Source organism: Sinohyriopsis cumingii, chromosome 17 (assembly GCF_028554795.1).
Source record: "Sinohyriopsis cumingii isolate HCF-2022 chromosome 17, ASM2855479v2, whole genome shotgun sequence".
Classification (NCBI taxonomy): Eukaryota; Metazoa; Mollusca; class Bivalvia; order Unionida; family Unionidae; genus Sinohyriopsis; species Sinohyriopsis cumingii.
The window spans coordinates 38,330,255-38,352,062 of record NC_142977.1 but is presented as its reverse complement, the minus strand read 5'-3'; the positions used below and the strand labels follow the sequence as shown (position 1 = coordinate 38,352,062).

General features: G+C 35.7%; 1 protein-coding gene across 1 annotated transcript in view; it reads right to left on the bottom strand.

Moving 5' to 3' along the window:
- The window catches only part of LOC149778452 (ATP-dependent DNA helicase DDX31-like), a 108,938-nt gene that overhangs the window by 75,739 nt on the left and 11,391 nt on the right, over positions 1-21,808 (bottom strand). Inside the window, exons 4-6 of the mRNA XM_089939288.1 lie at positions 16,077-16,188; positions 14,013-14,122; positions 6,557-6,598 (exon numbers count right to left, since the gene is read on the bottom strand). Coding sequence (XP_089795414.1) covers positions 6,557-6,598; positions 14,013-14,122; positions 16,077-16,188 — 264 coding nt within the window. The remainder of the gene's footprint in view (positions 1-6,556; positions 6,599-14,012; positions 14,123-16,076; positions 16,189-21,808) is intronic.

Sequence of the window (21,808 nt, the reverse complement as noted above, 5' to 3'; positions counted from 1 at the left end):
GTGAAGTCTTCAGTCTGAGCTGTATGTTGTTTGTGCTTTGCCCATAGTTCTAATATAAAATAAAGCAAAACAGATAAAGCCCTGCACCTGTCTTAGAAAGCAATATTCATGCAGAGCTAAATCATTAAAAGTGTGACCCAGAAACTGGTAAGTCTAAATAAGCAAGGAAGCATACAGTTAAAATCTAATGACAATATCACCTGTTTATAAACATGTGTGCTTACACATGTGATGTTTGAATTCAGTGTGGGTGCATAGCTATACCAAATGATGGTTACCTGGAAAAAGTGATAGCAGATGATTTCAATTACAATGCTTACCTGTAGGTAAGATCAAGATTGGTCTGTACAAGTAGAATCATTGAAGCATGGTGTTCGAAGGCTAAAAATACCATGGTAAAAGAACTCACCTTTATATACAAGAAAGGACGGAATTATACATATATATGGAGTTCTTCAGAGCATAGAGACATGCAAACATGTAAATAATGTGGCCCAAACCTAACTTGTGAAGTCGCATAGGCTACACGTGTAAGCGACTAAGTGCTCGTTAAATATGATTAAGTTTATGCATATCGACGTGATTCAAGGGTTGCCAACAGAAACATGCATGTGCAGGGGGTTACTGATTAAACCACGTATTGAGCACTGACCTCTACTTGTCCTACCAGGATGGAAGAAATACAGACTGTATACATTACACACAAAAAAACTTTGCGTTAAAGGGAACTGAGGCAATGTTATAGAGATGAACACAGTAGGTGCGACAAAATCCATTATGAGGCAATACTTGTTGGGTAAAAGGCCCAGAGACTGCCTGCACAATTAAATACATTAAAGTTGGTGCCCGGACGCTACAAAAGCCTTGGATAGGAACTCGCCAATATGCACCCATTTGTTGTTGTTGTTGTTGTAGGATTTAACGCCATTTTTCAGCATAAGATAGGCTATACATGGCGGCCAGTATAACTGGTGGAGGAAGAACCCTGGAAAACCCAGGAAAGAACCACCGACCCACGAGAAGCTACTGGCAGGCTTTCCCATGTACCCATGCTAGCCGAGCCTGAGACTCGAGCTCATGCAGACAGAGGTGAGATGGCAGTGATCCGGAATGGTGAGCGCTTTAGACCACTCGGCCACTTGGGGCCCCCACACCCATCTGGAAAGGAACAACACATATTTGACTTATATGAGCATCAGAGACTTGCACGTATAAATATGTATAGCACAAACTGACTGTGAAGTTACTTAGGCTCCACATGCAAGTACTGAAATGTGTGATGACAACAAAGTGTGGCAACTTGTAAAAGCAGAGCTTTGTCGTTAAAGAATGAAAGAAAAAGTTGGAAATGTAGATGGCTGCCATGGTGGCCACACCTAAAATCAGAAAGGCATAATTTTCATTTAATACCAACTAGACATTATAATCAGTCTTCCGGTGAAAAAACCAACACTGATATGACTTTCCATCTAGGAAGAGTTGCGATAGAATTTTCAAAATGGTCACTGTGATGGCCAAACTGGATATTGGATCAGCATAATTTTTATTTCACACCAACAACAAAAGAAACCTTCAGGTGAAAATCTCACATGAAAATGACTTTCCATTCAGGTGGATTTGTGATAAAAAATAATTTCAAGATGGCTGACATTTGTCCATATCAGACCAGCACTATTGTCATTTAGGACCAACCAGACATCATTAAAGTTTTTAGTGAAAACCAATTGTCAATCTACCTGACTATCCATCAGAGGAGTAGCAATAAAAGGATTTTCAAGACAGTTATTGTGGTGACAACAATGGAGGTCTGAGTGGGACCATTTTCATTTGAAACCAACTAGAAATTTTAAGATGCCTTCTGGTAAAACCCCATGTTAATATGACTTTCTGTCCAAGAGTGATAATGAGATCTTACAGATTGCTACCATAATTATGTTTGACGTCAGACTGGACCATCTTCATTTAGGACAAATTAGACAGCAAAAGACTTCTTTTAGTGAAACCCCCTTTTGGACATGACCATGCTTTCAAGAAAAGTAGCTATTACAAGATTTCAAGACAGCTGTTCGAACCATAATTGATATATGAATTGACATCAAAAAAAGTCTTCTGGTGAACAAATGTTTTGTTAGCTAACTGTTGTCTTTGGTTGTAGGTTGTACTTTAAGATAATAATTGTCAACAACTTGACCAGGCCTTTTGACCTTAAAAAGTTCTGGAAGCGAACTTGTGATGTACATTGTGGCCACCTTACTGTGTCTTAGATTTTTCGATTTTTATATAAGGCTCTGATAAACAAAATTATTCATTCCCATTTCAATACCAGCCTAGTGGAATCACTTTTAGTTGTGGACAGTTATAATTTGAGAGGAATTATGTATTTAAATTATTCACTTTTATAAAGTGTTTATTAACTTTTGGACAAAAACATTGCTTTGAGATTATTGAGGACTCATTCAAACACATTCTTGATTATATCATTGTAATACATCAAAATCATTGGTACATTGGCACATTCAAGACTATTGGTAGATCAGCACATTCAAGATTGGAATTTATTCAGAACATTACTGGAATTCATTTGGAACACTCTATACTTTTGTACTTGTGATAGAACTTTTAAGATTATCTGGGATTTGAATTCACAATACTGTAAGTTCCTCTTAAATTTTAACTCTGTAACTTGAATTATTTGTTGATTTTACTAAATGTGCTGGTTTTCTTCTTTCTGTTACTTAGCATAAGACCACAGAGTTGTAACAAGTTAAAAATGCACCATAGTATAACCACAGAATAGCAAGTGCATGTTGACCACAAGTTGATAATATCTGCCAAATTTCAACACAGTCTGTCGTGTGAGGAGTGAGTAGAAGCACACAAGAATTTTTGGATTTACAAACATGCATTATGTACATCCGGAAAAAATGGACGACTAACTCAATATGCAACAGCTAAGGAGCATATGATTATATGGATCCAAACTGACTACTTTTCAAATTATAAAGTCATTTCATTTAAAAGGAAATTTACAACTTTTAACTAAAAGTAAAATTAGTTTAAGCTATTTCTTCCTTAATAACTATTAAATTTTCATTTCAAACCACGTTGGTAATTCCTAATTTCCACTTCTTTTTCTTTTACAAAAGGTCACTTTACCCCAATGCTTATATACTCAATAAGCAAAACAGAAGCAAAATATTAAAACAGGAGGCTCAGGTGGATCTGATACCACTCACCTGTTAACAGCTGACCATTTCCTTAAGAATTTATATACAGTACTGCAAGAACACAGCTATGAAAACTACAGCCCAAAATTTGTATTATGTTGATGTTACCAATTTTACTTTAGCTGATAACAATTATTTCCAGAGATAATGACATAATATGCATAGTCACTCATAATCTTTAAAATTACAGTTTACAGCTGACACTCTGCTTGGAGTCTGCAGAGTAACAAGGGTTTCACACTAAATGAAATGACAAATTCACAGGGATTTTTTTCAAGACTGGGTTTCTTTACTTTTGGTAAATCTGGAAGTGTTTCATTACAAAAATATCTTGAAACGATGTTTTAATTAAAAGCTAAAAATGCAAAATAAAGATTTCAAAAAACATTGATTAAAGGCACTAATATATGAAACACCATAAAATACTCCACAACACATGTTTCTGGCACTTTAACATAAAAACATGAGCAAGAGATAAACTCCATTACACCAAAGATACCAAACTTACTTTAAAATAACTAAAAAAAAACTTAAAGTAACATGATGCAAAACTTTTTTAAAATTTACACGATTTTTAAAAAAAAAATATGTTTCTACTGGAGTAAAATCAATATTAGGAAAAAATGCTTGAAAAGAGATGTTATTACTGGAGCACAATCAATATTAGAATAAGAAACATTGCTTGCAGACAAATAGGAATAACTGTGTAAATAAATACTGATCCTACATTACAATACTGCACACAGCCTATGCTAGCCTCCAATTGTACATTTTCTCAAACATTATCTATATTTTATACTTTTTCAAATTAATACATTACAAATTATTCATTTTAAAATGTATGGTCTATTATTTTACTAATGTCTGCAAAATTAAATATTTTCTATTTTTAAACAGATTTTTGTTAAAAATCTGGTTTTCATAATAATATGCAAGAGAAAAACTCTATGCAACCCAAACCTATAATTCTCAATAGTCATTATCATGGATAACTTTGCTTTCCTTTGGATCAGAGGCAGTTATTTTAAAAGAAAAAAGAAACTAATTTCATCACATGATTGGGGGACAATTCTAAATTTTAGTAATATGTGCACAGGTTTCTCATAATAAACTCACTGGACAACAGTTTAACAAGTTTACTCAAAATCAGATAAAGTTAGTGTCTAGAGTGGTATCAAGGTGAGCCAATCAGATGCAAGATCTCCTCAGTAATATCTGTGGATCCTGCTTCATTACTGAACTCATTTAAGATCTTGATCAAATGAACCTCTATTTCCTAGTTTGATCTGACATATGGCCTTTAAAGTGGTTAACAAACCCTGCCAATCACATACAAGATCACCTCAGTAACATATTAATGGATCTCACTCATTAGGGAAATCATCCAAAAGCTTGGCATCAGCTCGTATTTCAATTTTGATTGACATTAGATCACAAACATAGCTTCCAGAATGGTAGTAAGATCACCCAATCTGATCACCTCGTTAATATTCATGGATCTTGGTTCACTATCAAACCTGTCAGAGATCTTTATCATATAAGCATATATTTCAAACTTGATCAAAATCTGATAAAAAAAAACATGGCCTCTGATTTGGCAACAAGCTCAGCCAATCATATGCAAGATCACTGTATTATTATGCATGGATCTAACTCAATACTGAACTTGTCTGAGACCTTAACTCATTCGACCCCAGCACTGTTTTCAGTATCTCTGCTGATATGCCTCAGAAGCACAAAGCTGTGTCTAGCTGCTTGTGCCCCATAGTTTTTACCTGTTTTAAAACATCATGCACATGCATTCACTCTTAATTTCTCTTCTTATATCCAAACAAAATCCACGAAATTGTCACCATTTATTTCAAATGAATTTGTCGACACAATGATGTAATTTTTTCCCTATTTGTCGAAGTCTTTCACAACTTATTTATACAGTATTTACAAACTTATGTGCAACGTTTATCCGCAAGAACTCCGTCATCATCACTGTCATCATCATCATCTTCGGACGATTCAATCTCAGAAACTTCTATGTCCAAATCTAAATCTCACAAAATATCCAACTGCCAAACATATCTTTCCTCAGCTTGCTCAATATTTTCAAGATCAAACCCGAGAAACTCCACATTTTTGCTCTCATCAAAAATCACTCTTCCGTCCGCCATCATTTACGATTTTTCATGAACAGAACACATGTAGTTAAACCACTCTCAAACTTTAGCCCTTGGCTTCTGAACAATTCAAATTTCCACATATGAAAGTAAAATCATTTCTGATTGGTTTAATAGTTGTTTAGTTCTTGGAATAAACCATTTCTAACCAATCAGAGACGTTGTATCTAACACACATTCATCACGCCTGGAGACGGGATCGGCCATTGAATGCAGTAAACAATTCACGACTACAGGCGGGATCGGCCAATGAATGCAGAAACCGGATCACGGCCGAATGAGTTAATGATATAAGTATATATTTCAAGTTTGATAAAATTCTGATAAAAAACATGGACTCCAGACTGATGTTTGGCAAAAGGTGACAAATGACGGATGACAATGATTGATGTTTAGTGCATCTGCCAAAAAGGCCAAGGCACTTATGGTAAACCACTACCATAATCACCCAAGGCCAGGTGAGCCAAAAAAAAAAAAAAAGCATGAATAACTTGTGGATTCAGGGTAATAACATTTCAGTGTTGAGGTAAGTACAGAGTAATAACATTTCAGTGTTGAGGTACGTATAGAGTAATAATGTTTCAGTGTTGAGATAAGTATAGAGTAATAATGTTTCAGTGTTGAGGTACTTATAGAGTAATAATGTTTCAGTGTTGAGGTAAGTATAGAGTAATAATGTTTCAGTGTTGAGGTACGTATAGAGTAATAATGTTTCAGTGTTGAGGTACGTATAGAGTAATAATGTTTCAGCGTTGAGGTACGTATAGAGTAATAATGTTTCAGTGTTGAGGTAAGTATAGAGTAATAATGTTTCAATGTTGAGGTACGTATAGAGTAATAATGTTTCAGTGTTGAGGTAAGTATAGAGTAATAATGTTTCAGTGTTGAGGTAGGTATAGAGTAATAATGTTTCAGTGTTGAGGTAGGTATAGAGTAATAATGTTTCTGTGTTGTGGTAAGTATAGAGTAATAAGGTTTCACTGTTGAGGTAAGTATATAAGTTGATAGAATTGTTAAGCTACTCCAGCAGAGCAGTGGAAATATGTTATAATCAAAAAAATGTCCCCAAAATATGCCATGCCAGAGTCAGCAAATTCCTTAATTACAAATACACTTTGACATGTAATTCTCAAAACTATGGACAGGAAATGATTTTACCTTGACAAGCTTCTGTAATGTTTCAAAACTCTGTAAAGCCAACTGAAATGGAAAAAAGTTTTTGGTACCAACCATCTCCAAATTAAATTATTTTCATGGTGACGGATTCAATGCTATGAGTACATGTTGAAATATATGTAGGACCTATTTGTGCCTTGTGGTTATTCAGGACCCAAAACACCACCTATAATCCCTATTTAATAAGCAGGTGGACCCGTCCATCCAGCCAGCTTCTTGGGCAAAAAGTGCAATAAAACGGAAATTTTCTTCAGTCAATTTCTGCTCTTTCCATATTTGGAAAGTGTAAATGTTTTATTTTTAACATTTTATATATTTAAAAGCAAAACTTTTAGTAAATTATGCTTATCTAATAATACTTACCTGATGACATTAAATTAGGAATAACTTTCTGCTACCTCTGAATCCTGCTTCCTGGAGAGTCTACACGTTACATGAAGGGAAGCAACTCTTACCGGTTAACTCCTCTTTCTAATGACAGGTGGCCACAATTATACCTGGATGTGCCAGTTCTTTTACTTGAGTGAAACCTTAAAGTGTGCTCACATTGCAGGGAAAGATGGGATGGAATATTTGTAATGTGATGAGGTAAGTATTATCAAGAAAACATAATTTATTAAATCGCTTTCCCCATCAAATACATTATGTTAGGAGAACAGGTAAGGTTGAAAAGGAAATGATGAGCATCCCAACAGGAAATATTGAGCATCCTAACCCTATCTGTGTCATCCTAGAGGAGCATGACTGATCTACTACCATATTTGCCAGTCTATAAGTCGATGTGGAGTCAAATAAGTCAAATTTGCAAATTTGTTAAATTGTCCAACCTTCATCCATATACAAGTCAATGCCAGGTATAAGACGAGGCCAGATCAATACACTGGCTTCATCTTTTTCACTATATTTCATTCCACACATCAAAAATTTTATCCTATCTGTAACTCAGTAAATTTTTAAGTTGGCATAGTAAATGTAACTAAATGTACCTAATTCGTTTCACACCAAGTATTTTAAACAAACTAAGTACTTTGAGCTACATTTAATGATGCTGACTTGAAAATTACAGATAGGATAAAATTCACGCTGCTGTGGGGAATGAAACTATGGTAACATCCAGTTTCATGAATATGAATAGTATTATGGTATCCTATTTCAAATACCAGCAATAGGGAAAATGCACCACTGATGCTAAAAATGCTCATTCCAGTTTTGTTTTGAAGAGCAAGAGAGAGAGAGAGAGAGAGAGGGAGGCATACCTATTCCATTGCATTTTTCTTCTAGCACCTTGTGATCAAAATAAAAAATGCCCTGATATGAGTGAGAGATTCCAAACCTTCTTGATATTTTGTACTTTACTACCCCTGTTTAGCTGAAGCTTTTGTCAAAGAGAGAAAACAGTAAATAGAAAATGGAAACGATCAAAATACATATCATACTAAATCAGTTTCAAAGTTAAAATATTCACAATATTTATATCCCTACAGACTCCATTTAAGTTAAGTCCCAAGAAAGACCATTTAGCAGGATGTGTAATTTTTCTTTGCAAGTACAATGACCTCTCGATTCCCAACAAACAAGATTATGCTGTATCAGTAAGTGCAGTTACACTTCCTCTAGTTAGGCAGCATTTTGTTTTGATCTTTGCTCATGCTAGTTGCTAATTTAATTTGCTTTGACAGTTCTGGCAGTAAGTACCAAAGGGGTCATGGTTGATAAACTTACCTGGCATTACATGGTACCACATTCACCAAATCCTATGGGTAACCTCATTTCCCTATTGGTAATATCACTAATTTGACCTTGTCTGCTGAATCTTGTCCTCAAACAGGTGTTAGCTGGAATGACCTGACCACAGATGTAGCATATTTAATTAGCATGTAAATAACTCTGCCAAGTCAAGTGGTTCTTGAGATAATGCATATCATTACTAAAACTTGAAGGAACTGTTTACTCAGTGGTATTAATTGCTAATGGAATATGGTACAGCTTATGTACATGAGTAAGATCACAATCATCAGGGAACTAAATGATACAGATTACAATCTCTCATATATCGGGGCATAATTTATATGATCACATGGTTATTCATTTTCTAATTTGTCCATTCTAATGCACATATATTTTAACAGCAATATGCATGTTCTTCTTTCCATAGAATTTTTACATCAAGTAGAGTATACCCTATGGTCAAATTTATATTGAGACAGCTTATCAATGGCTACAATAATAATTTGCTCAAGTTTACATACATGCAGCAATGTTTCTTAATCACATTTTTTGGTATCTCTGAGAAATCATCGTACAAATATGCAATTTCAATCGAAATAAAAATGTGAGAATAGTTTATTAATCTCACCGTGGAATAATAATTAACCAGTGGGAAGAGTATATTATACACTTTATGGAATCAGTGTGTCAAAATGAAATTTTGTGTAATATTTAATTAGTACTAAATACTATAAAAAATGTTGATAATATCAACCAAATTTTTTATTTATTTCATTTTTTAAGTCCATTTTGAAATTGTTCAATAAAACATAAGTTCCTATTATAAACATTTTTTTTAGCTGACACATTTTTTATCTAAAGACCACAAAGTCTGCATGAAAGAATTCCAATTATTAGCAATTATTAAACCATTTATTAAATCCAGTTTCTTGAGGATAAGAATTTCCAATTATGGTGATAATTAAGATGTTGACGATGATTATCATCATCATTTACAGTAAGGACTGGTCTATTTATTTTCATTTACTTTATAAAAAGACAGCAGTGCCACATGTGGCCAAGTGGTCTAAAGCACTTGCTTTTACCAATCACTGCCATCCACTTCTGACTGCATGGGTTTCAGTCTCAAGCTTCGCCAGTGAAGATTATTTAAGAAAGCTTGCCAGTAGCTTCCCATGGGTCAGAGGTTCTTACCGGGTTTTCCTGGGTTTATCCTCCATAAGATATTCTGACTGTCATGTATAGCCTATCATGCACTGAAAAATGGCATTCAACCCAAACAACAACATTAACAGATGGCTGTTATTATCATATGGAGTGGCAATGTTGACATCATCACAGGCAAACATGTAGAAAAAAAACGTTATATGTAATGAATATAAACTATCAGAAAAATATACTTGGTTTATTGGTATTGATTTTCTGCATCTTGATTTATCTCATCTCTTTTCATCATTATATTAGGTATCGTATTGGATGGATTACCTCTCGGAATATCAACACTTCCTGACCCTGACATACCATATATAAAAGCGTAATTTTCCTGTCATAATTTTTTAACAGAATTTCACTAAAACCAAGTAAAATGTATCATACAAATAGTATCCATGACTCCAGCTCTCCACAAACATGCTTACAAAAAGCTATGCATTTACACCTACCTGGGACTTGTCATAAAGTTAGGCAAATTGCATTGGAAATGTATGTAATTTTCATTAATAAAACATCCATAATCATCTGTGAATCTCATATGCAAAAACTTAAGAAAATCTTGTGCATATGTTGTTTTGTGAATTATTTTTCCTGGTGATTGCTCCCTTTTGCAAAAGTATGTGACAACAACCGAATTGTCTCTCATTATCAGAACCATGTTTCCCTGGATATGTTCTACCCAGGTGTGGAAGGCAATTGAGAATGGTTTTCATTTCCAATGGGTTGAAATGAAAAGCCTTCTCCTGAAGAATCCACATGCCACTGACCACTGCAGGTCCAGTAATAAATTGGCACTGTAACAGTTCCACACCCACAGCAAGCAGGCTGAGAACCTGTAAGAAATTTCCTCGATTAACAAAGTCCTGTTTGATTATTTCTCTGAAGCATGACCCATACTTTCAATGTGTTTGTGAGAAAGGCGCCAAGTTAATATGTGTGAAGAGTTGCATACCTAGATGGACAAAATGTTGAGAAGGGATAAGGTCAGAATTCATTACGCTGATTATCCACCCTGAACTGCAAATGACAGAAGACAGTTTGTTCACTTCATTAACAAAAAAGGTATAACTTCAACATTTTGATTGATGCCTTCTCTGATGCACAATTTTTTAATGCATTTGATACAATAAAGACATGATGGAAATGATGGCATTGGCCCACAGTCCCTGAACTTTTTTACACTTATATTTTTTAAAGTCCTATGACATTTTTAACCAAAGGACTAGGTTCACTTTGAACTAAAATCAGCTTGAAGTCAGATTTTAATGAATCTATCATTCAGAATGTGTAGACCTACTTTATGGGTACTTCATAGAACAGTTTTGTTTTTACAATGGGCATTAGTCTTTACTGCATTTTTAATGCAAAATCATGATGACTTTGTATGCAGTAGCAAACATAAAATGACAAGCATCAACTTCCCATATATATATGAGTGATATTTTCTCTTTGTGCATGTCAGTGTATGCATAGACATGAAAGAAGTTCACATTATCCTTTCTGTTTATATATCTAAAAACTAGTGTTTTTTATTCGTCATATTATTCTTAAAGTTTCTTCAATATGGCCAACATTTTCGTATTTTTTGTAAGGCTTTTTGCATCAGGTGCCAAAAATCCTCATTTTTATCACTGGGAATTATTTTCTTGGTGAAATTAATCAAATAATATCAAGGATTAATTTTAGCAATGCAGCGATTCTAGATTTGCTATTTGTACATTAATTAAAGATACCGAAGTTGTTATAATAGATACCAATCATCACCTAAATTCATGTCCATTATTAATGTTAGTTGTTCATATTACTGAAGAATATGTATGAATATACATGACTGCAAGAACAAACTTAAAGACCTAATAATGTTCCCTAACTTAAATATTTACAGCATGTTTTTATGTCTCTAATTTCATGGTGTTTGTTTTCTGTAATAATATCATTATATGTTTTTTATGTTATAGGTGTTGTCTAATGTTGTAAAGCACTTAGAGCTTCTAAAGATTAGGTGCTATACAAAGTCCTCATTATTATTATTATTATTATTATTATTATCATTAATACTAATATGTATCCAGTTATATTAATGTGTGTGTGTGTGTGTGTGTGTGTGTGTGTGTGTGTATGTCTGAGAGAGAGAGAGAGAGAGAGAGAGAGAGAGAGAGAGAGAGAGAGAGTGGGAGGTAGTTTGTTACACAATTTTGTTATTAATTCTCTTGCTGGCTTTGGAGTCACTGCCCACTACTACAGTTCTAAGGTTAGGGTAGGATGAGTAGAAAGGGCATATATATTTCCATGGAAGTCAATTATAGATAAGACACACATCAATCAGGGTAGGATGAGTAGAAAGGGCATATAATTCTATGGAAGTCAATTATAGGTAAGACGCACATCAATCAGGGTTGGATGAGTAGAAAGGGCATATATTTCCATGGAAGTCAATTATAGGTAAGACACACATCAATCAGGGTAGGATGAGTAGAAAGGGCATATATTTCAATGGAAGTCAATTATAGGTAAGACACACATCAATCAGGGTAGGATGAGTAGAAAGGGCATATATTTCCATGGAAGTCAGTTATAGGTAAGACAGATTAATCAGGGTAGGATGAGTAGAAAGGGCATATATTTCCATGGAAGTCAATTATAGGTAAGACACACATCAATCAGGGTCCTGCAGACTTAACAAACACAAATTCCAGGACATTTTCACAAAACTAAACAACCACACTATGATCATTTATCGATTGTAGTTGTAGCTCAAAGAATCAAAAAGTTATCAATTTTTTAAACTCCATTATAAAAAATTCCATGACTTTTCCAGAACTTTGCACAATTTTGAGAAATTCTATGACTATTCAAGGCCCTTGAAATTTTATTTTTAAATTCCAAAACATTTCAGGATTCCAGGATCCGTGGCAACCCTGACATTTGTTGTCATTAGATCAGTACAATATTCCTCTAACACACATCTGCTGTTTCAAGAAGACAATATTAATTCACCAAAAATAATTCTGCTTCTTCTCACTTACACTGCATTTCTTTTTCTTCTGAGCTCCATGTTCATCAAGATGGGAAGCAATCAATACAACATTAAGCGAGTGTATTTGAAGTTGTATTTTCTGAATAACATTAAAATATGCATATAGTTTTGAGCAAAATATGCATTTGATGTATATTTGTATAGCTTATGTATGTAGGGAGTTGTAATTAAGCAGGTCTGCACATAATGGGATTTGTACATTCCCAAAGGGCAGTAGAGAACAGGGAAATTTGGAGAGAATTGGCTGTAAAGACATCTGTGGTGCCCAAATGACCTCTAGGATCAAGGGATTGATGATGATGATGATGATGAAGATGATGCACATAATAATTAATAACAACTTTCCTTTAAAATCTTTAGCTTTCTCTTTTCATTGCCTTTTCAAGTCTATAGCTTTCCCTTTTAATTTAATTAATGGATGGATAAAGCAAATGCTGGACAGACTAACTTATAGATAAAAATGGGGTGAACAGATACATGGACCGGAACATATATGGACAAAGAAACAAACCGGGTGGTGGTGGTGTGATTTGGATTTTTAATATAGCTTTAACAATTTTGCAGACATATTGCTATTCTCCAGTGTGGCAGTTTATAGTGATGTCTAGCACTAGGGCATCATGCTGCAGACATGTAGCATCATGTCCCACTCAGTCACAGTATCCTGACACCAGGTAAACCAGTCTTAACACTAACCTCTCAATGCTGAGCACCTAGCGAGGCAGTTGTTAGAACTATTTTTATAAAACTTTGGTATGACTTGTTCAGAGTTCAAACCCATGAACTCCCGCATCTGAGGCAGACACTTTAACCACTAGGCCACCGGAGCTTCCTTTTGGAAAAAAAACAACTTTGTTCACATGTACCTGTGCATGATTTCTTGCAAAAGTGCATATGCAATAGGAGGCTTGAATGATCTTACATCCTCCACCACTATGGCTGCAGCCCTGATCAGTGCACTCAAGTATTGATATGGGAAGGAATGATAGCAAAATCATTCCAAACAAGAGTAAATTAAAAAGGAATCTTAGCACAGTCAGTCCAAAAAAGAAACAAAGAAGAAATCATGGAAAAATCAGTTCAAAAAGGAAACTGTTAATAATCCAAGTTGTACTGTCTTTAACAGCTCTAAAATGTGAGAAAAACATTTAGGTACAAGAAAAAAACACAAAAGTCTCCCTTGGTAGTGAAAACACAAAATGACCATCAGTCTGGACTTACATACTGAGAAGTCATGTGACCTATGCATAATCTTGTGTGGGAACAAAAAGTTCGATGAAATTAATATTAAATTAGTCGATTTACTGCACATAATCACTAAATTTACCAAAATGTTAAATTAAGAATTACAAATTAACGTTTGTTTATGAATATTTAACATTATTTCACATGTGCATCAAAAAAGCATAAAATAATGTGTGCATCCTTTTACAAGGCATACATCTGATCACATATTGGTACCTCTCTTGTGGGCACAATGATCACAGCCAGAGGTCCATCTGTCCTCTTGATGTGTGGGGTTATCTCCTGCAGTCTCTGCACTATTGGGATAGAATAAGCCAGGGTCTTACCTGAAATACAAACATTGGCACCAAATTATGTACTTTAATGATAATTAGTGTCAATAATTCTATATAAAAAGATCCAGTATAATACAAATTCTGATATAAATTATAATATCAACAAAATTAGTACACAAAAACTGATGTGATATGTATCTACTGGGAGAGGTTGGGAAAGACAATTTTACTACCTACACACCAAATTAACACCACACAATGGAAGGGCAAAAAACACAGTGAAGGAGTGTGACTGAGTTGCCAGAATATAATCTGTGTGCACTGAGATAGATGCCATAACACATAATTAGGAATACTAATATTAAAACTGTAATATTTGTCAAAATCTGGAAAGCACATTAATGAGATGATGCAAGACTTGTCTAGTTTTAACATTTCCCTATATCTATAACAATAATCATCACAGTTGCTGTTTTTTATCATCACCATTCATCATCATCCCTATGATTAATTGAGCAATTAAAAAACGAACAATGTCCATTACATTAGGTCACTATGCAAACTTTGACTTAAAAAAGAATGCCTCACCTTAGTTGTTGTTTAAAACAGGTTTAACATAAAATATGGTCATTATGCAGTAATTTTTATTGTTTTGACATTCATCTTGATTTAATGGGTTTTACCAGCTAGAGTCATTATGCAGTCATTTTTATTGCTTTGACATTCATCTTGGTTTAATGGGTTTTACCAGCTAGAGTCATTATGCAGTCATTTATATTGTTTTGACATTCATCTTGGTTTAATGGGTTTTACCAGCTAGAGTCATTATGCAGTCATTTTTATTGCTTTCACAATTTGAGCACGACACTTAGCAGACCAATAAATCAGCCCAACACATATAATGGAATTGACTGTCACTTATGGGGCTGATATTGCCTATTCATTAAAAAATGTGAAAATATAGTCTGAGCATAGTGAAGAATGCAATCAAACTGGAATGTCTGGTGGATTTTTTTTCCATTTTCATTTACAATAATTGACATTTAATAATTGGTTGAGACATGGATGTGATTTAAGGCAAAGGAAACATGCCATATCCAATTTTTTGGTGCATTAACACATTAACCCATGGTGACAAGTTAATGTGGCAGGAGGTAGTAGCCTACTGCCGAGCTATGTGGCGTCAAGGTCATGCATGATAAACTAAAGTGGGTGGTATTATAGAAAGATAGACAGATGTAGCTCTACAATGATACCAAATAATCTTGAAGTTGTACTACAAAATACAGAGGGAAAAACCTAATCTTTTTGGACCCGATTTTTGTACACCCAAAATTCAAACAGGGTCGGAATCCGATTTTGTGTCTGGATTTGAAACTTTTTGGTCTCAGATCTAAGGCAGACCGGTGTGAACTGCAAACAGACAGATGAACATTGACAAAAAGTAGGATAACATGGGCATTTGGAATACGAAAATAATGGGTCTGTTAAGCAAAAAAAAAAAAAAGAACTCCAACTTTTACCCTTCTGCTCATGCATGAGCCAAATAGCCAATGAAAAACGAGGAAAATCACCTGGAAGTTGATGTCTTAGGATGTATTCAGAAATAGCTTTCAAAATGTGTTTCCTACTCGAATTTCAGGCGAAAACAACAAAAACCTCCAGGGGTTAATGTGCTAAAAGGTGTTAATTTGTGGGATTTGGTGTCTGTTTTGGGTAAAAACTGCAATCATGGCTGAATCACTGCTTAGTATTACAGAAGATTAATGGTTGTTTTTCACATCAAGTTCTGGTATTCTTCAATCAAATGGTAAACTGATAAACATGAAAGTAAGCAATTAAACAGTTTTATACTGTACAACTCCATTAAGAAACTAAAAATACTGAACATTTATGAAGAAAATATGTTAATTTCCCTTTTAACCTGTTTATCTCAGTAGTATCAATTATAATTTAGAAAAACTACACATTTTTCTGCACATAGTATCAACACTAATCCTCCTACCTGAGCCAGTCTGTGACTTGATAAGTGCATCCCTTCCCAACAGCAGGTGAGGTATGGCCATCATTTGGACAGTGGTCAGCTGCCCAAAACCCTGCTGAGTCAGGCTGGAAATCTGAGAGAAATCTCTATTAATGAGCATGTTAAAATCTAAGAATATAGTAGTGTACTACAAACTATGAGCTAAATTCAATGATTCACCAAAATCACTGGGCCATGACATATGCTGACAGTAACCTAAAATATTATAAATACCAATTTATGCAACTAAACAACAGGGTAAAAATATGGTAAACAAAACCCCTAATCTCAAAAAAGCAGAACTAAATACAAAATTCAACCAAATTCACTGAAATGTGAAATATCAATCACAGTGGCCTACTGTTCACTGAAAGATGTAATACTCTATATAATATCAATTAATTTATATGGCTATGAATAATGGTGTGTGAGAAAAAGGACCTAAATACAAACCCCAACATACTGTATGTATGTATAGGATTTAACAAATCCTGGCTATATAGTGCCATGAAAGAATGGGTATATCATGCCAAGTAAGACTGGGTATCCCAAACAAGGCGTTCAAAACAAAGATGAAGGCAAAAAATGATAAAAGCCTTAAAACACAAAGTTAAGTGTTTGACATAAACCTTCATTTTCATTTAGGACCAAACAGTCATCATAAGATGTATTCTGGTGAAAACTGCATACAACTGAGACTTTCTGTTCAGGAGGAGTAGTGATAACAAAATTTTCTGGAGTCTACTGTTACAGTAGCAGTCATGCTCGATGTCGGATTAGCAAAATTTTCCTTAAGGAACACTAGACATAATAAGAAATTTCTGAGAGAAAACCACATGTTGACATGACCATCCAATGAGATGATAAGGATAAGAAGAGTTTGGCAGCACTATTTTCATTTAGGACCAACTAGATCTTCAGACAAAGTGTGTATCAAGTTTGATGGCCATCATCCAAGGTGGACAAATGTCTGACAAAAAAGGCCATCCATTGATCTTATCTGGCCTATGACCAGCAGAGCTAAATTAACCCTGAATGAGGGGCTCCGAGTGGCCAAGTGGTCTAAAGTGCTCTCCGCTATGGATCACTGCCATCTCACCTCTGTCTGCGTGGGTTCGAGTCTCATGTCCCACACATTCACACTATCCTGACCAATCCTTACACAACCTCTTAATGCTGAGCGCAAAGCAAGGCACTTGCTATAACATTTTTTATAAGTCTTTGGTATGACACAGTTGGGGTTCGAACCAACAACCTCCCGCATCCAAGGTGGACACAGTAACCACTGAGGCCACTGGAGTGGTCTGTTAAATAGTAAATAATGCCCATTTTATAGACACTACTTCTGCCATGATTAGTTGATCCAAGCCCACAAGAAAGCATGGTGTGCAGAGTTATTCTCAGTGTGAAGCCATGGCAGCGCCTCAGAATGCCTAGAAGGACCATTTTAAAATCCTCTCCATGTTCTCTCCAAACCCACCATGATGTGTGGAGAAGCAAAATATTGTGTGAGCTGTACTTTATCTGTGAGGAATGTGTATCCAACAGATCACTGAATGCAGTCTCAGAGGGCATAGGGCATGGCTGTATCTGAGCTGGTGTGCTCCAAAGCTGGCTTGCATCTGGTACCAGTATCAGGGCATTCATATGTTGGTGGTATATCAACTACTGATCTGGATGGACAACTCTACCAAGCTGGTAATGGGCCCATGGGAAGTGATGTGAAACTCTGTTCCATTTGCAGTGACAAGGGCAGCATGGCTGGCAGTGTATAAGAAGCTCATGATGATCTGGATTGATGATTTTTTTCTTCACCATTAGGGATTCAGTCAAAAGAATCTTGTCAATGGAGGCATTGTTGGCATTGTTAACATCAATGATGGTATCTGCATTTTTAATCGCACACTTCTTACCTCTCTCATTCTGTTTGGCAAAGATTACTATCGATTCATGCTCAGACCAGGGTAAGCAAACATTGTAAGAACGATCAACATTCACATCCGAAACAATCTGAACAGGTGACAAAAACTGTCTTTAACCAGCTTGAACTATATGCACCTCAAGCATTTAATTCCTGCCTGAGACCTATAAATGGAGAGAGCAGAACAATGGCATACACATGTGAGATAAGTCAAGTATCACAATGAACGTACTGTAAGTGGTATGCTACAAATAAAACAAATACTGAAGTATCATATATTTTGTGGGTCTCAATCTGGTTTTTTTTTGCAAGATATGACATTTTCATGGGTACTTAAATACATGGGTTTGCCTGTCAAAGTTTGCATATTTACAGATATTTTATGGATTGACCTCTACAAATAAAGAATTCAAAAGATCAAAACTATGCCAACAACAAAATGTGGTCTTTTCAATGATTAAACAATGCAACTATCTATATGAGCACAAAACAAAAACACCTGTCAAGAATAATCACTCACACACAACATCAAAGGAAGCAGATCGACAACAATACTAGAGTAATTAGCTATTCAAGTACATGTGTATGATGTCTTCCTTAAAGTACTTTCCATAAAGTGGGACCCCGAGTGGCCGAGTGGTCTGAAGCGCACTCCGTTACGGATCACTGCCATCTCACCTCTGTCTGTGTGGGTTCGAGTCTCGGATTCAGCCAATGTGGGTATGTAAGAAAGCTTGCCAGTAGCTTCTCGTTGGTGGGTGGTTCTTTCCAGGGTTTTCCCGGGTTCTTCCTCCACCATTAATACTGGCAGACATGTATAGCCTATCTTGTGCTGAAAATGGTGTTAAACCCTACAACAACAACTGTCCATAAAGTTACATGGCATGATCTCTTCCATAAAGCACTGTCCATAAAGTTACATGGCATGATCTCTTCCATAAAGCACTGTCCATAAAGTTACATGGCATGATCTCTTCCATAAAGCACTGTCCATAAAGTTACATGTGCATGATCTCTTCCATAAAGCACTGTCCATAAAGTTACATTGGCATGATCTCTTCCATAAAGCACTGTCCATAACGTTAGATGGCATGATCTCTTCCATAAAGCACTGTCAATAAAGTTACATGGCATGATCTCTTCCATAAAGCACTGTCCATAAAGTTACATGGCATAATCTCTTCCATAAAGCACTGTCCATAGAATTACATGGCATGATCTCTTCCATAAAGCACTGTCCATAAAGTTACATGGCATGATCTCTTCCACAAAGCACTGTCCATAAAGTTACATGGCATGATCTCTTCCACAAAGCACTGTCCATAAAGTTACATGTGCAAGATCTCTTCCATAAAGTTAGATGGCATGATCTCTTCCATAAAGCACTTTCCATAAAGTTACATGGCATGATCTCTTCCATAAAGCACTGTCCATAAAGTTACATGGCATGATCTCTTCCATAAAGCACTGTCAATAAAGTTACATGGCATGATCTCTTCCATAAAATTACATGGCATGATCTCTTCCATAAAGCACTGTCCATAAAGTTACATGGCATGATCTCTTCCATAAAGCACTGTCCATAAAGTTACATGTGCATGATCTCTTCCATAAAGCACTGTCCATAAAGTTACATGGCATGATCAGTGATTCAAGAGTGTAAAATTCAAGATCCCTGTTTGCTGAAATAATGTCATCATTCCACATATGAAAGAAACACACGACCATCTGCCACTTGCACAATGCAGTTAGCAAACAGTGTCAACATCTGATGTATTCAGAGCCTCAAATTGCCAACAATCGAATCAAAACTTGCTTGAACCTGCCTCATGTAGAAACCAGCTTCAGCCTTTAGACGTTCTACTTAAAACTTCATAAATCAGGCCAATTCATACTGAATGGACAATTGCTGCTCATGCAAAAATGTGTTAAAGACAGAACCTAATTATACACTGCTTTCAGAATGTTAGACTTGTTTCATTCAATATTTCCAGCATTGCTTACCTGAAAAATGTTTGTGTGTACCAGTAGAGTTTGACATGATGTTGATTCAGTGGCTTTGTCCAAAAGTCAGTGAAGTGTGAATTTGAACACTGCAGTGATCATTGTTATATACAGTGTTCCATTAGTAATTCTGCTTCAAGCAACAGTTCTAGTATTTTAGTCTTCTTGTTCTTTATGATTATATTGCAGAGGAGATTGAATAATTCTCAACACATAACTGAAAATTTATCAGTAAAATGGTTCGCCATTGTGCTTCGGGCACATGCAATGCAGACTGTCATGGTGGCTACTGTAGCATTTCTGAGGTATTTTAATGACAACTGGCAGAAAAATCTGAGCATGTTCTGGTAGATACACCATGTATCCTCACTAATAAGTCAAGCATTTTCTGGTAGATACACCATGTATACTCACTAATAAGTCAAGCATGTTCAGGTAGATACGCCATGTATACTCACTAATAAGTCAAGCATGTTCGGGTAGATACACCATGTATACTCACTAATAAGTCAAGCATGTTCGGGTAGATACGCCATGTATACTCACTAAGTCAAGCATGTTTGGGTAGATATGCCATGTATACTCACTAATAAGTCAAGCATGTTAGGGTAGATACGCCATGTATACTCACTAATAAGTCAAGCATGTTCTGGTAGATACACCATGTATACTCACTAAGTCAAGCATGTTCGGGTAGATACGCCATGTATACTCACTAATAAGTCAAGCATGTTTGGGTAGATACACCATGTATACTCACTAATAAGTCAAGCATGTTCGGGTAGATACACCAAGTATACTCACTAATAAGTCAAGCATGTTCAGGTAGATACACCATGTATACTCACTAATAAGTCAAGCATGTTCGGGTAGATACGCCATGTATACTCACTAATAAGTCAAGCATGTTCTGGTAGATACGTCATGTATACTCACTAAGTCAAGCATGTTCGGGTAGATACGCCATGTATACTCACTAATAAGTCAAGCATGTTCGGGTAGATACGCCATGTATACTCACTAAGTCAAGCATGTTCGGGTAGATACGCCATGTATACTCACTAAGTCAAGCATGTTCGGGTAGATACACCAAGTATACTCACTAAGTCAAGCATGTTCGGGTAGATACACCATGTATACTCACTAATAAGTCAAGCATGTTCTGGTAGATACGCCATGTATACTCACTAAGTCAAGCATGTTCGGGTAGATACGCCATGTATACTCACTAAGTCAAGCATGTTCGGGTAGATACGCCATGTATACTCACTAATACGTCAAGCATGTTCTGGTAGATACACCATGTATACTCACTAAGTCAAGCATGTTCGGGTAGATACGCCATGTATACTCACTAAGTCAAGCATGTTCGGGTAGATACACCATGTATACTCACTAATAAGTCAAGCATGTTCGGGTAGATACACCGTGTATACTCACTAATAAGTCAAGCATGTTTGGGTAGATACACCATGTATACTCACTAATAAGTCAAGCATTTTCTGGTAGATACACCATGTATACTCACTAATAAGTCAAGCATGTTCTGGTAGATACACCATGTATACTCACTAAGTCAAGCATGTTAGGGTAGATATGCCATGTATACTCACTAATAAGTCAAGCATGTTCTGGTAGATACACCATGTATACTCACTAAGTCAAGCATGTTCGGGTAGATATGCCATGTATACTCACTAAGTCAAGCATGTTCGGGTAGATATGCCATGTATACTCACTAATAAGTCAAGCATGTTCTGGTAGATACACCATGTATACTCACTAATAA